A 17097-nucleotide genomic window follows, 5' to 3' on the forward strand; every position below is an offset into this window, starting at 1 on the left:
ATCTGAGGTGCACGCCTGTACTTGAGCTTGAATTGGTGTTATATATGTCGTGTTTGGAAGCATTTGCAGTGGTTATACTGGAATTACAGGGGTCAAGCCTTGTAGATGTTGTAGCACTGTAGCAGCTTGCAGTCACTTACCATTTCTCTTGATAAAAATGCTGACGAAGATGTTTTGAACTTTGCTTGTTACCGAATAAAATCCTAGCTGAACATTCAGGTGTTATTTTGCAATGTTGTTATATTAAAGCTGTGTTCCTTTTGTAGTTGGTCTTTAGACTTTTAATGTCTGCATCATCAGTCTCGACTGCAAAATAACTTAGATTTAATGGTACATGTTCATTTTCATTACCTTCCATTGTATTATCTTGTGTGTATAGCTGGATTGTTCCATTATTATGGCCGTCAGTGTGCCATTATTGGATTCTTAATAGCTGAACTCTTACCCTTTCCTTCAGGTTTTGTCACCGTCAAACTCGGGACACACTATTCTAATGATCACACACATACACACCCCCAGCATCCCCTCCCACCTCGCACACACCCGCTCTCACCCTCCCTCCCTTCCCCCCGGCCCTAAAAGAAGACAGAACGAGGGAGTGAAGAGAAAGAGGGAGAGAGAGAGAAATGCAGGAGGAGAAAGCTTTGAAGTGGCTTTCCATCGCAGCGAGTCTGCCGGCCGTCTCCCCGAGACGTGTCACCTTTGCCGAGAGGGAATAGGAAAATCACGTTTCGAATGGTAATGATAACATACTAATCACTTGAGCTCTTTGAAGAACCCAGGGAATGCGCTGCTCTGTCAGTATCCCAGGCTGCCTCATGCTCCCAGGCACACACAGGCAATGCAGCCATGGTGTAGGTGTATTAGTTTAAGCATTGCATGTCAATATGTCCCATCTATCTCAGCTGATCCATGGGGGCTCATTATAGCCCAAATTTGGTATCCATTTTCCCCCTACAAGCACAGTGCCACCATGCCTATCGGTGCCACTACACCTTCCACACCCATGTACCCTATCCTCGAAGCTCCTTACTAGTCCTTTTACTAAAAACACATCACACTTTGCATCCAGCACCACTCAGCATTTTCTTATTGGGTTCTCCCAACCACAAACCCATTTTATCACCCATCTTTCCAACGGTCCTCCGGTCCCTCCATCCTCCCCTGCCCTATCTTTAACTATTAAAAACTATGTCTGCAATGTTAAATGACATCTGTCAGCCGCACAAAGAAAAAGGAAATGAGGGAAGGAAGGGAGTTCAGAGGGAGTCTTCTCTTCTCTGCTCTTTTCCCATCCGTCTTGTTGTCAAACTTTGAAAAGTGTGTTGTTGGCTTTTTTTTCCTCTCTGCACATTTTTCATTTCCTCTGAGTGATTAGCTGGTACACATTTTGACAGCCCAACCAGGACTAGAGATTTCAGTTCTTTTCTGTCCTTTTTGCTTATGTGATGGGCATAAAATCTTGTCGATGGGGTGGTTGTCATTCACTGGGTTGCTTTTGAGTGTCAAGTGTGTAACATCTGATCAGTTTTTTTAACATGCCACGTTAGAAAGACCATCAAAACCAACAACATTTGAGTAAACATTTAAGTCTTGCATGTTTATACTGCTTGCAATCCTTGATGGCTTTAATGAAGGCTGGGTATTGCAGTGGTTTGCAGATTAACGTATATATACAGCAACTGAAAGAAGCTGTAATATTTCTATTTGTCTATTTGTACATTAGAAAAGTTGTGTCTGAAATGTTCCACTTAATGAGCATAGATTAATTTGAATAACATTCGATCAGCATCGTAGTGGTGCTTCTTGTAAGGGAATATTTTTCATAAGTTACCGTTGTATGGTATAAGCTGTGACCCAAATAACAGTTTGCTAAATTTTCAAAAGATGGAAGCCTTAAGGTGAAACAAGATGAATAAATGTTGCCAACAATCTCTTTTTTTGTTGTTGTTTTGTTTAACAGTAATTATATGATTCTTACATGATTGTATACAAAAGTCTTTTCATTAAGAGTCTCAGTTTTATATCATATTTGTAACACATATGTAACATATTTGTCACCATCACAGAATTCATCTTAGTTGGTATTTGAAAGTCACCAAAGAAGTCACTAGTTAATTGTCAAATCAGTTGTTCTTGCCTTTTTAAGAGAAAGTGACACGGATGTCAATGTTTGTTTAAAAATGGGAACCTCCATGCAAAAACTAAACTAGTGAGCTCTATAAATCTCCTCTTTTGTTCTTTTAATTGCCAGACACAAATTGTCAAACAGAAGAAACCAAAACCAATGACTGACTTGGTATCTAAGGAACTGCTTTCAGTTATGAGTATGTGTACTAACCATATTATAGCATTTGTGACCTTGATAGACATGTTCACTCTTTTCACTGAAAAGAAAAAGATCAAATAACTTAAAAGTAATGTATTATTTGTAACTTCTTTAACAATTCATGGATCACAGATATTCTTGGTATACTGTCTGAGCTCCAAGCTTTAAATGAGCTGTCTTGATTGTTGTTGATAGCTCATAACTCATATGTCATAAATTATTGTTTTGAGTAGACAAAATTAGTAGAGAACACATATAATGATATTGTTTTGGAAAACTTTAGCATTTTATTTCTTTTTATCCATGTTAAATACCTAGATAAACATTAATGTGATTAGTTTTTTGCTCTCTCTCCCTCTTTTTTTTTAATGTAAACTTTAGAAGATATTGATGTATTACTTTCTTAATTTTATCCTCTACCTGTATTGCACCGCCTGGGCAGGATTTTCTTTTTACTGCCAAAATTAAAATAAATAATAAATAAAAAAATATGCTCTCGACTGGCTGCCTGCTTTAGCTGTTCTCTGAACAGCAGAGGACCAGGCTTTTTAAACAATGCAATGAAGCAACAAAGCTCCCAGTAGTTACTCTTTTTATGTCCAAGATGAGGCGGCAGCAGCACCTATTATATTGTCAACCTCAACATGCGTTTACTTGATATTCCATCAGCATATAACACATTGTCACCCATGAAGGTTATTGCCAACCTGCTTGTATTATGTTGCCGCTGTGGATGAGGTCTGTCTGTTTTAGGTGACAGTGTTGATATGTTTCTTTGAATTGGGTTCCAGTCCCCTCAATCAATTTTTATTTTCAGTTTGTTTCACTGGCGTTATTTTATTTTTTTCCTTTCCCTCTGTTTATTTTAGAGAGCGCATCTGTTGGACAACACAGAAAGGCTTGAAAGGTCATCACGGAGACTGGAGGCCGGCTACCAGATAGCAGTAGAAACTGGTACGTATTCTGTTATGGATTGGAAGGGAGCGGGGTGGTGGTGGGTGGGGGTGTAAGATAGTGGAGAGGGTGAGTGAGCGACAGCAGATTGTCTTGCTCATATATGTCGCGGGGTGGATATGTGTGTCTGGGAGTTTGTGTGTGTGTGTTTGGAGGGTTGGGGCTGGTTCGGTTTTTTTTTTCGTCTTTTTTTTTTTTTAAAAAGAGAGTAAAAAATAAAAAAATCTTTCCTTGACGCCTGATGACATTTTCGGGAGCACATCAAAGATGAGTCAGGGAGGGAGAGGGAGAAGTGCATATGCGACAGATCGGGTGCTGCTTCTCCCTGCTCTGCTCCTGAAGAAAATTCAAGCATCACTGTGGCTGTGTGTGGCTGTGTGTGTTATATATGCAAGTGTTGGGTTGACGGTGCTGGGCTCCCCCCCGCCCCCCCCCCCTCTTTCTTTTCTTTCTTTCTCTGTTTTTAATACATAAATGGAGAGGAGGTCTATGAAAATAAACAATGTCAGCGTTCCTCCTGAAGTTCTTAATTCAGTAGCGGAGAAGAAAGAAATGAAAAATATCAGTTTCCAAATAAACCGTCTAAAAACACACGCACACACAAAGTCCTTTCTTCCTCATTATCAAGGATGGTTTTAATCTTAAAATAGGGGGGGAAAAATCTCATTGGGATCTTAAATAGATTTAACCAGTTAGCATATGTTTTTTTTTTTTCCTGTCTTCCTTCTTGACAGTCACCACATTATTGAGGCACAGTCTATTCCTCAGAGATATATCAAAGCTCATTCTTGAAGTATCAACCAGCTTTCTTTGGCTTCCGTTGTAGTTTTGGAAAACTTTGTCAATTTACACTATAATCGCAGGGTGGCTGGTGTGTGCAACATCGACAGATTTAATAATTCAAGTCAAGTAAGGTTCGCACGTAGACCACCAGCTTTTGATGTTCCCTGTAACTTGCATTCACAAATTCATAAATACAGTCTGCATTCTCTGCTTAAAAATGTTGGTTCAAATGTCTCAGATGTTTCTGACATTACTCCAGTTTCTCGACAGTGTCAGATTCTGCGACAGCCAGGAGATTTTTTACCTCTACTACCCAGCCACATCTTTCTCAGTAGCTTGTTTTGATCATATGCCTCACAGCTTGCTTGTAGGAAAAGAATTGGGCCCTGGCTTAACATTGCTCAGTACCTCCTGGGCCAGCCGGTTTCTCCTGCTGTTGTCAGCCACATGCCCCTTGACCCTGTGTCACTGTTGGCTGTCTCATCCACTGTGTGTGAGGCGAGCTAAGGACAATGCTCGTTTATCCTGCCTTGGTCCCACACACTTGGCTTGTCCCACATCAGCTGTGGGGTGTGTTTGTGGTTTAGCGGGGAAGCTTCGTCCTGTGTCTTTAATCCATGACCCCTTCCTTTTACTCCGCTGTCGATTCCAACCATTCGCTCAGATGCACAACCTGAAATGGCAATGTCTTCAGGTCAAATAGAGAATACATCTAGATGAGGAATGTGGACACCCAGGGAATATATGCAGTTCTTTACCGGACTAATTGCTCTATATACCAAGCTCTCAAATTCAGCAAACACAGTTGGCACCAACATTTGTAAGCCAAATGTATCAACTGGGTTTATAAACCTCGAAAGGATTCACCATCTGGTACTAAATTCAGTTTGGTCTTTCGATTTAGTGTTGTTTGCCCATGTTATATTATATGTTTACTCTGGTGGTGCTGAAGTGACTCATCACAACATTTCCCAGATATTTTCTGATATTAACGCTTGCACTATTTATTTTATAGCTTTGCCACATTATGGACTTAAGGTCTCTGGGATTGTATTTAGTTGTTTGATTTTTATATCCAGTTATTGGGGTTCCTTCACTATCACAACAAAAGACATACAAAATACTGAAACAAAAAGCCAAGTAGTATGGCATGCTATACAACTTGTGTACATTCTGAAAGTGTCATTGGCAATTATCAAGAAGCATGGTATGATTTATTTTTTTTGTTATGTGTGGCATCCACAGATACTGAATGTGAATAATTAGAGTGTTAAGTGGTTTTCAAGTCAGACAATGTCTAGTTACACTGCAAATACTCTGTTTTCTACAAATCTCAACTCTCCGCTAACATCTAAGCTGCTTTTTTACAAGGAGCAGTTTAGCATCATTATTTTTGCAATAATTCAAAGTCGCATTCTCCATCCACTGTGACACGGTGACCCTTAAGAACTGCAGTTGACCAATGGCAAGTAGAACTTAAAAACATTTTATTTCAAAGAAAAGTTTCTGAAAAAAAAAGGCATAGAAAGTCTTTTTTTTTTTTTTAACACTCTTTTCTCTTCGATGCTTACAACATACTTCTTAATGACCAGGAACAAAAAAGCAAGGATTCCTTAAGGACACATTTAAGGCAAAACAGAATAATTGCAGTTTAAGACGACTAATTCTGACACTACTATTTTAACTCTTATTTTTCCCTTCCCCTTCTTTCTCAATATCACCCACGTATTTGGGGAAAACAAAGGCTTGCTGAAAACAGTGAGAGCCCTCAGAGGGATATAGAAGAGACTCTTTGGACACGGAAAGCTATTTACCACACGCACCCTCAAGAACCAGGGTTCTCCGTTTCCCTCATAAATAAAGTATAGAACTTCATTACTGAAGAGCACTGACTTAAAAGCCCAGGCACAGCAACAAGCAGACATGAGGGATAGCCCAGTTAAAGAGGCCAGTAAATAAAGGGGAAGTGCTTGCAGTTAGCCAATTTAAAGAGATTTGAGTCAAAAGCACTTGAAATGTCCAAATGTGGAGGCTTGTCAAATGTGGAGACTGATATTAAATCAAAGACGTGCCAAATTTTAGGCCTGCCTGCCAAACTTCAAAATGTTTTGAATGATTTATGACTGGTTGTTAAGGAATCAAACAAACATGTCAGATAAGACGTTTAAGTTGCACTTATTAGCTATTCCACCTTTCTGCTGGTTATTAATTGAAGTGGAGGGTGTTGAATATAGACTGACAGGTCATGTAAGATATTGATGGTCAAAATAAAAATAACGTAGTTACATTAAACTTGTGTTGAATTTGATTCATTTTCAGACAGTAATTGTAAAGTTGTAGGTGAACTTTAACTTTCTAAATTGCAGCTTGATAACATAAAATGAGAGGGCGTTTTAATTGTGCTGTTAACACCACATCAAAGACAGTTTAATAAATCTAGAATTCACTACATCATTTTAGAAATATGTGTTAAATTTACTTTGTAAATATATCCACCTTCATACATGTTAAGTTGAAAAATGAGCTGCAGAAACAAAGACGGAGGCAGACAAAAAGCGGTGCCACTCTCTATGTTAAAGGTGGCTCGCAAGTGTCTAAGAAGACTTCTTAGGTGTGTGTTCTTAGTGTTTAGGGGCCTGTAATCTATCCTGCAAAATGAAAACAGCTCATTAGGGATTGATTTCAGCCTATCTTGATAAGCAGAGAGGGTTGGGTTGTGGCCCCCAGGGGCCCTAGCCTCGCCCAAAGTTCACCATGCCAGGTAGAGAGCAACACTGCAGGCTATCAACTTTATTAGGATGAAGATAATCTGATTAGACATTGTCAATCAAAGGTGCCAGTGACTCAATCAAGATCCTGGGGATTTTTCCTTTCTGTCTTTCCCTTTTTCTCTCCTCCCGCTCTCACAATCTCTCTCTCTCTTTTGTGATAAATCATTGAAGCGACCAACAAAGTGGCAGCTATCGCTGGGCTAAGCTAAGCAGCCCTGCAGTTGTCGCTGAGGCGGACGTGCGGGGACCCTGTGATGATGTGACGACTATATTAAAGAGCACATCAATTTGTTTTAGAGCAGTTTGATTTTCGAGTGCAGCGGTATTAAAAGACAGGAGGAGGGTAAACATGTCGGCATCATTGAACAGGATTCCAGTCGCAGGGCAAGAGGTGCAGGGACGGCAAGAAATACATAGTCAAATGACAGAGTGACGAATAATAGATAAATATGTTTTTGTAAACATAAGAAAAAAAAATAGAAAAAAATCTCCATGGCTCCCTTTTGAAGCGGAGTGAGGCTTTGAGTCTTGCTGAGAGTCCATGGGTGCTGGAGTGGCCCAGCAACACAGCGCACGTTTGTCCCAACTATCCCCCTCCATTTTTGTCTCTTTTTCTATTTCTCTCCCACTTGCTTTCTTTCTCCCGGTTTCCTTTAAAGATCAGACTCGATGATTCTTTTGGTGCTGGGCCACCAAAGTGGGTGCCTGCTTCTCAAATCCGTCAGCAAACACTTAACGAATAACACAATCAGTTACATAAACGAAGCTGGAATTGTACTTTTCACCAGAGGGGTTTTTTTTTTTGTTTTTTTTTTTTTTTAGCTCCCTGCAGATTGTGTTTCCTTGTATTATGTTCGAAGTATTTTATTTTCCCAAAGTAATATCCTTTTTTTCCTTTTTCTTATTTTTCAATGCGCTTTTACATGTTTATACAAATTTAAATCTCATGAATTAAAATGTCTTGAAATAAATATTGTTTTGGATAATTTGAGAAGTTCACATTTATCTTAACATTATTTTCTTTGAAAAATAAATTTCAAGTGACCTATTTGAACTTTTTGTTATGATATTTTATTAGAGTGTAATGAGACTTTTTTCAGCCACTATGTGAAGGATATGTAGAAATATACAGAGCATATATGCAATGTAAATCTTTTTCTTTATAATATCTTCCGGAATCTTTTTAGTTTACTCTCTCTGTTCTACAATGTAGTTTGAATATTTTAAGCATCGATTTTACATTTCTCTTTTAAAAAAGGGCGCCTGCTAAAGTGGATTTCCTTGAGGTATAGCATATTAAATCACTTTTTTTGTAGGCTCATGCTATCGGTGTATTGTCTTGCGTTCAAAAAGAATATGAAGTTATTTGATAATTGTTTGATTAATGGAGGCGAGAGATAAGACTTAAATATTTCACAGCTTGAGTTTCCTACTAATGAGAATGGAGGGCTTTTGATTTAATGGGAAAAGAAAACAATTCTATAGCTGTTTTAAAAATGAAATTATTATATTTAAACAGCTGCTGAAATTTCACTTTAAACCGCATTTCCTAAATATATATGCTTCAACGCATAACATCTTGCTCTCAGAAAATCTAGCCGTGGGTGAGCTGTTTATCGGTAAACCCCTGGTGGATGAAAGGCGTAGCAATAATGATTTTTTCTCTCCTAATCGGACCTTGTCAGCAAGGCGTCTTATCGTGGAGAGGAAAATGACACCGATCCTATCGAAGAGCCTGGAGTCCGAGTCGGCGGCGTGTGTCCCTCCCAATCATGGCCGGCCATGGCCCAGCCATATCTAGCGCCGCCACAAACGGCGAGCGTCGCTTTTTTCATGTGGACTTCAAAAACGTTGCAAGTCATTAAAATTGCACCCACGTTCGGCAGCGGGGATCAGCCGCTCCGGAGCGAAAATGGGATGTGGGAAGAGGAGACTCACTAAATGTGTTAATTCCATCCTCACATGTTTACGGCTTAATTTTAATCTGTTTGAGGGACGAGGAGGGGGACGATTGGAAAGGGGGGCAGGAGGGGCAGTGAGAAAGCCTCGCACTGCAATAAATCGCCATTATCTTTGACACCCTAGGACTCAGCTGTTCCAGGGATTTAGGGGTCCACTGGCAACAGTGTATATCGTCGGGTATGAAAACACTGTTTACGCTTGAACTGCGGTAGCTAAGGTGCAATCACCAGTTTGTGCTGCCCAGACAAAAGGCCTTACGCGCACAATAGCCAGCTAGCATACGGACCCTCAATGGAAGAGCTGAACCAACAGACTCAAGTATGTGTTTGTGCGCCTGTTCCCAGTATGTGATGGGCAAGCCTGTGTTTCTCCATGTATCGACAGGTGTTGTTGCAAACATCCAAATATTAGCTCAAGTGGGGCATCAAAGATGAAAATAAGCGATCTGTTTGTATACATTTAAGTGAACCTTCCACTAAGTATAAACTTCTGTTTGAACTTCCTGACTACATATTAAGCTTCGGAAAGAACTGCTACAAAACCGCTACCACTATTCTCCTCGTATCCCACTATTTTGCCTCCATAAAGCATTATCGCTAGCTGTCAAAAATCTTGAGAAATTAGAATTGTTAGAAGTTGAGTTTATTATTAGATTTAGTAAAGCTGAGACTTGTGCAGGTCGTGTTGAGTGAACACAATGGAGCCCAGTAAAACACAAGGCAGCTTTGTAACCATAAAAACCTTATTTTAGCGGAAAAAAATATCCAACATTTCTAACTGATTTTAAATTTAGAATCAATTTGATTATATATTTAAACATTTAAGAACATCACTTTTCAGTTCTTGATGATGGTAATATGAAATTGTCATTTTGACGCAGGTGTTTTATGAACTGAAAAAGTAACCCTAAGTTTCTCAATACTAGACCATGAGGAATTTTTGTCGTCATGATGAAACAAGCAGTTTTAGGTGAGGTAAAATATAAAGGCTTTTTATTTATTTTAAGACTAAAACAAAAGGCAATTTCAGTAAACACAGTGTACTTCAATTTTGTAAATTGGTTTGTTCTCATCAAACCTCAACCAACTTGTATATCAAAACCTTATGTAAAGGTACAAAATATCCTTCCATTGGTAGATGGTAACATGGTAACATGCCCCTATGTTTTCCTCTTTTCTATTGTGAGGTCACAGTAACTAAAAAGAACCCCCCTGCCTTAGTGCATGCAGGAGAAAAAAAGTGTAGCATTGACCTCTGGCTGACACAGAGAAAACTCGGCGAGATGGGGGGGTGGGGGGCAGAAAGAGCGATGGAGAGGAGAGGGCTAAAACAACAACTGTGAAAAACCGCAGAGGGTTAAAGAAAAACTGTTTCAGAAGGAAATGGGAGACAAAAGCAAGGACTTGGAGCCCCCATGGGCATTTTAAAAAGACATTACATCTGAAGGTTGGAAATATTAAAAATGGAAAGGGAAACCAAAAAAAGAAAAAAATGAAATAAAAGTGAAGGATTGGAGTCAAGAGAGAATAGTGCCAGATTGTCACCTGAAGACAAATATCTGAAAATGTATTCAGTGATATGAATGATGCCGTGAATGACAAAATCATTTTTACATTTCCCTCTCTGTGTTTTTTTGTTTGTTTGTTGTTTGTTTTAGGGTATTTTATGTATTTATTTATTAGAGAGAAATTAATCAGAGCTGGTTCTAGTGAACGGGATACTTGGATCTTGTGGGGGAGATTATTGATATACACACACAAGGATTTGATTTTCCAAAAAAAGCCAAAAAACACACAGACAAAATTCAGTGGCCAGTAAAAAGTGCTTGCACGTGTTCTTATTTACAGTGTCGTGAAGCAACTGCCTTCTGCTTTTAAAAAGAGGCAAAGTTCATGCTGCTCCAGCAAAGCAAAGCATTTTCACAGTGAATCTTCAGTCCAACTGGCTGTTTATAAATTAGATTCGTTTGTTTTTTATTTTTATTTTTTATTAAGTACGGAACCAGCAGTTTTTTAAAGGGTGGAAATGAATAAGAAAAGGGTATTGTTACCTTTCTAATAATTATGTTTAGCTTTTACTAACAATTTTGTCATCAGTTCAATATGAAACTTGCTAAATTGAGCCTCATATTATTTCTGTATTGACATCAGCTGTCTTTTTTTTTTTAAAGATGAAGAATGCTTTAAATTAGTTGTATAAAATGTTTTAGGTATTGATACCATGTTCATTATGTAATTTATGTAATTTATTGACATAAATTACATAATGTCAATAAAAAATAGATGATGGATTTTAAGAGGTTGATATTTATCAGCATGTTGAAAAGTGCCAGAGTTAACCTTTTTTTGTTTGTACAGCTGGTATATTTAACTTCTCTTGATTCTAGCAGCATAGGATTGAACTCAAAACAAACAAAAATATTGCATTAATGTTCTGATTGAAATTATGTGTTAGAGTTTACAAAATGTTTTTAGGCCTTTCCTTAACAGTAAGATGTCCTCTCAACATATGCAAATAAGACTTGTATGTGTATGCATATGTGAGTGTTTTTTTTTTTTTTTTTTTTTTTTCCTGTTCTAAAACTATATTTCTTTTTAGGAACCCCTTGTTCTTATATCCAGTATTTCTCAAACGCGTATTAAAAGGACAAATTTAAATTAATAAATTATATATTATAATGATTTGATATTTTATTGTAAATGTTTGTGAGAGGACTCCTGTTATATTATTTGAATTTGAATATTCCAATGTGACATTTTCTTAAATGCTGTCTGTAGATGTTTGCAATGCTTCCGATAGTTTTAAACAAGTTTATGGAGGAATCTTTTGTAGAACATTTCCCACCTGGGTTCTTGTGGCTGGTGATTTTTCTTTACTCCGTGTCTCTTCCATAGAATTTTAGATATTTGTTGATCTCTCAGATTGAGACAATGTGGTACATTTTACACTACAGTGTCTAAGGCTCAGCCTTTTAGGTTTAAACAACTTGCAGTGTAAATCTAGAAGACTTCAGCTGATCATGATCATTGCATAAATGAATGTTGGCTTTAGCCTTGAGGAAGCTATTTGATCCTGTTAGAAAAACTGCATAAGGCTAAATGCAGCCATTAGCTTATTATAAATCTGCGTCTATCATTGACATTCCTGGAGTCGACCACCCTGTAAGACGCACATCTACGCTGTGCAAACACAGTGAGGCACATGAGACATCTCCGTCTGTCCTTGTTCCTCTTTTGCTCAATGGTAACCCCGAGAAGCGCACCTCCCCTCCTTTGTCAAAGGAGCCTTCTCCTTGGCCATTCTGTGCCCATCAGACAGGGTGTCCGCCTGTTTAAGACACCCAGGGAACATGAAACAGAGCTGGACCGAGATGTCAGCTGGTTGCCCCATCTGCCAGTCAGTAGGATGGTAAAGCTTTTGTCCTAGGGGGTAACCTTAGGAGTGCTCTGTTTGCTGTTCCAGTGTGTGTCTGTGTGTGTGTCTGCCTGTGTGTGCGGACAGGAGACTGTGCACCGCAGTTTTGAGGAAAGCCAGCCACACACTTCATGCTGACATTTTTCTTTTAATTTACGGGTGACTTAACATTTTGACCAAAATAACCAAAATGTAAATTTCGATTCACTGCTATCAGACCTTGGTAAATTAACTATTGCATTGGTCACATCATTTCTGAATTTATTCATTTCAATGGAATAACTTGTAGGTCTCCTAGAATTGTCCTCCGTTGGTTTGAAGGTAATCGCTCTCCTTTCAGATCTGCTCACTTCTCATATAGCTCAGTTAGTGAAGGACTTGTTTGAATTTTAAATTGCCTGAAACTTGGTTTTAACCTTTTCTCGTTTCCCTGCTAGATTTCATAACCTTGACAGTGCAAACAGTTTGACACCCATATAAATGAACCAAAGTAGTGACTGCAAACTGGCTGTGTGGCTGAATAGATGCACAGTTCCATTGATGCATTCTTTCTTTCGGTAGATAGGCCGCGCCCTTGAGCTGCTTTTGGAGGTAGGCGCCGCCTGTTGTCAGTCTCTAAGAAGGTGCTGAAAGGGGCCCTCTGTGCATGCACGAATGCACGAACACAATCCTGTGGACCAGTCTATGTGAACTCGAGAGTTCCTTAAAAGAAAATCCATGCAGACATCGTAAACTTTGTTATTTATCACTGAATTACGCTTTTGTGGTTGTTCCCATCTATGCTGTGAACACAAGTTAAAATGTGTGCTTGTGTTTGAATTTGAACGTGAGTACCTTAAGGTAAATGTGCATGTGCTTTGCACCTTAGTTGTTTCATGATCAGATAAAATCAGATTTATAATAGTCATTCATTCCGAGTTATGTATTGGGGAAAAAAAAGGTACATTTTTACAGTTCTTTTCCATGTAGAATGCTTGACTTAAGCGGTCTGTATATTTCCAGTTTTCATATCAGCCAATCTCACCACATGATGTGTATATAGTGGTAGACCTGAAAGTCTGATATATGCATAGCTTTGCACCGGCAAGTTCTCCCTGAGAACATCTATGATCTTGGGTTACTCAATCATCAGTCGAGGCCAACTGCAGCGTACTGTACTGTCGCCCATCTTTTAAAGTGCAGTTGTGAAGGACTGGCTAAGATGGCCTAAGGGACACCTTCCTTGGTCTGGCCTGTCTCAAGTTTGATGTGAGAAGGTGCCTGGTTACGACTACACACAGAACAGAAGTCGATGCATTGATGTAGCCTTTTTTGAAATTTGTTGAAGACCGTCTGATCATAGGCATGTTCTTATTAGTATCATTAAATAGCATTTTGCAGTTCAGTTATTGGATTTAATATTTTGCTGCTAAAATTCTCATCAGTTTCAGACTTACCAGACAAAACTGCATTACCAACCCAGACGAAATACAGACATAAACACATTTGTTGGTACATTTCTTTTAAAGAATGAAGGTGTAATAATAAAATCAAAAGTACCGTAACACATTATTATTTACTAAAAATTGCCTGATGAAAATCAGACATTGCTTTTTAATTGTGGTCCACCAGAATCAGAAAAAAAAATAGGAAACTGGTCTGCACAGATATGATTGGATCTTTGTTGCACAAGCTTTTAAGATAATAACTAACTCTGTGAGTTCTGTGACTTCTAGACCTGTAGACAGGTATTTTAACCCAATTGTCATGAGTAAACTGATCCAGCTGTCTCAGGTTTGAAGGTTTTACTTTTCAGACTGCATGTTTCAGCTCTTTCCACGAATGTTCGATCCAATTTAGGTCAGGGGTCATAGAAGGCAACTTCAGAATAGTCCAGTGTTTTGTTCTCAGCCAATTTTGGGTGTTTGTATTTGTGGTTTGTGGATCATTATCCTGTTGGAGGACCCATAACCTGTGACTGAGACCAAGCTTTCTGACACTGGGCAGCACATTTTTCTCCAGAATCCCTTGATTGTCTTGAGATTTTATTGCACCTGCACAGATTCAAGACACCTTGTGCCAGATGCAGTATAGGAGCCCCAGAACATAACGGAGCCTCCTCCATCTTTCACTGTAGCTGCGGTCTTGTTTGACTTCATTTATGCATCTGTGGACATAGAGCTTATTCAGCTTGCTACAAAGCTCCAGTTTTTTCCTCACCTGTCCAAAGGACATTCTCCACCATGCTTTGTGTTTTGTAAACATGTATTTTGACTATTTCCAGTCCGTCTTTTTTTATGATTTCTTTCAACAATGGAATCCTCCTTGATTGTCCACTTAGGCTCAAACAGTGATGGGTGCTGCAATTGTATACTGATGTACCTTGACCTTTGTAGTTCACCTTGAATCTCTTTGGAAGTTGTTTTAGGCTTCTTCGTTAACATTTGTATTATCCATTTCTTCAGTTTGTCATCGGTTTTCCTCTTGCGGCCACATCTAGGGAGGTTGGGTCCAGTTCCATGGATCTTAAACTTCTGGATGAAAATTGCAACTGTTGTCTCTGCTTGGAGATGGTCTTCGAGCCTTTACCTTTAACATGCTTGCTTATAATTTTCTGCCTGATCTTCTCAGACAACTCTCTCCTTTGCTTTCTGTGGTCCATGTCCAGTATGGTGAACACCATGATACCAGACAGCAGACTGACTATAAGATTGAAGGAACACTTGAGTTTAACATGTCACTATGACCAAATTATATACTTTTCTAGAGGGAGCAAATACTTTGTTAAGGCCATATTCCATCTTTCTTTATATTTTTTTCTATCAATGATTGTGTAAAACATACATTTAAAAGTAGTGTTTTATATTCACTTGTCAGTTTCTAGTAAATTATTATTTATTGCTACTTTTGTCAATTCAATGGCTATTGTGTGTTTTTCTTTTTGTAATAGGACGGTACAAACAAATTTGTCCATTTGTAAGCAAGGGCAAAATATTTCATACAATGAAATACAAAAGAAGAAATTTAAATTTGTTTTTAGATGTTTTTAAATTTCATGAATGTTAAAGTATTATTAGTTGTCCAGCCACCGGTTCATTATCTGTAGCTGCTTATTCATATTTAGGGTCATGGGGATCATCTGGAGCCCATCCCAGCAGTCAGCCTTACGTAGCACTTCACCCTGGACAGCTCAACAGTCGATCGAAGGACTATTGTTAGTGGTTTTCTTCATCATCACAAATTTTCTGTTAAAGCCAAATCTAACTTTTACCTCAAACAGAATGAGGCTCACCTGAAAAATCAAGAGCTTGTGTTTCAGACAACATTGGCAGAGGGAGCAGGGAAAGAGGGAAGAGCAAAAACAAAAACATTTTAAATAAAAATACTTGAATTTAAAAAAAAAAGAAAAGAATAAATGTATTGTGCATTCACTTTCCCTGCAAGACTGCTCTGAATTTATTATGCTATACAACATGGAAATGCATTTGTTATATTGCAAAATTGTTTGCCAATTTTCCTGCATGCTTGAAGTGAGGTATTGTGCTGTTTTTAATGAGCTGTTTAGGCTGATGGTCAGTTGCAGTTTGGTTTTAACAACCAGCTCAATAAATAATTGTTATTGCCTCTTAAAGGCCAGATGTAGTCAATTCATGCAAATTTAGAGCAAAGGTGTAAGTGTGTGTGTGTGTGTGTGTGTGTGTGAGAGAGAAATAAATTACTGTGTGTCTTGGAGACTTTGTATTTTGGATGTCCTCTTTTCATATAAACTGCATTCACACTCCAGAAGGACAAAGTGGAATACGTTGATGATTTAGAAAACAAAATGTGCACATGTGTGTGCAGATGCACTTGTTTTAAAGAAGAAGAAAAAAAAGTCCCCTCAGTCATATGTGACAGGTTTAGCCATCTCTCTTGGGGAGGTTTTCACTCCCAATTAAGACGCAACCATTGTCATGTGACAGCAATGGCTCCAGCACACCACCTTTGGAATATAACTACAGTTAACTTAACAAGTCTACGATACGTGAGCCCTTTCTTTGATGTAATTGATTTGAGGAGTTTGAACATCTTTCTTGCAGATATTTTGAAGTTTTTGGGAACTACTGTATGTCAAGATGGTCCTCAGAGGGATGCAGGCCGTTTCTGTCACACTTTCAACAACAGCAAAAAAAGTATTATCTTTCATTGTGATTTTTATTACATTTCACTTAATAAGCTGTATTATGCATTCTTACATGTCCATCACAAGAAAGGTCCCTCCTTTGTTGTTTGTGTAAGCCGCAGTGCATTCTCTTAGAAAACGTGTAGCTCAGTCACATAGTCACCAGGATGCGTATGTGTAGCCACAGTGCACTCAGGTCTCTTTGCAAGAGTTTTTCAGAAGCAGAGTGCTGTAATCCATCTGCCTATTCATGCTTGGTGTACAGTGATCGCAAATGTCAACAGCAGGAAAGAAATCAAAGAGCCGCTCTTAGATAAACCTGTTAGGAAGGTGGTCATTTTACAAGCAAATCGTGCATATCAGCACGTTTAATGTCTCTGCGTTACACCTTTCGTGGGATGTGTTTTAGTACGAATGTGGACATTGTTTTTCTTAGAGTACAGTATATCTATTGTCTGCTCTCGTCTTTGATAACTTCACTGCCTCTGCAAAATGTTAAGCTTGGATGTTGCATCTGTTTTTACAAACAAGTGAGGATCCTCTAAGCTTTGGTAAAATGAACACATCAATGCACTACATGCAGCAGAGGAAGTCTTTAAACTAGATAAAGTGAGAAATCCGCATCAGTCGCATAGTAATTTATAAAGTCAAAATTTTACACTTCACTGGTTCATAAAGATAATTCGAGAAACATAACTGTTAAGGATCAACTTCTAAAACTGATATTGTTTCATGTTTTATTG

The 17097-nt window shown here is 38.5% G+C and overlaps 1 protein-coding gene across 5 annotated transcripts in view; it reads left to right on the forward strand.

The window, feature by feature from the left end:
- The window catches only part of vti1a (vesicle transport through interaction with t-SNAREs 1A), a 128253-nt gene that overhangs the window by 35197 nt on the left and 75959 nt on the right, over positions 1 to 17097 (forward strand). For all 5 annotated transcript variants that reach the window (XM_061707852.1, XM_061707853.1, XM_061707854.1 and 2 more), the window contains one exon: positions 3199 to 3283. In XM_061707852.1, coding sequence (XP_061563836.1) covers positions 3199 to 3283 — 85 coding nt within the window. The remainder of the gene's footprint in view (positions 1 to 3198; positions 3284 to 17097) is intronic.

Source organism: Cololabis saira, chromosome 19 (assembly GCF_033807715.1).
Source record: "Cololabis saira isolate AMF1-May2022 chromosome 19, fColSai1.1, whole genome shotgun sequence".
Lineage (NCBI taxonomy): Eukaryota > Metazoa > Chordata > Actinopteri > Beloniformes > Belonidae > Cololabis > Cololabis saira.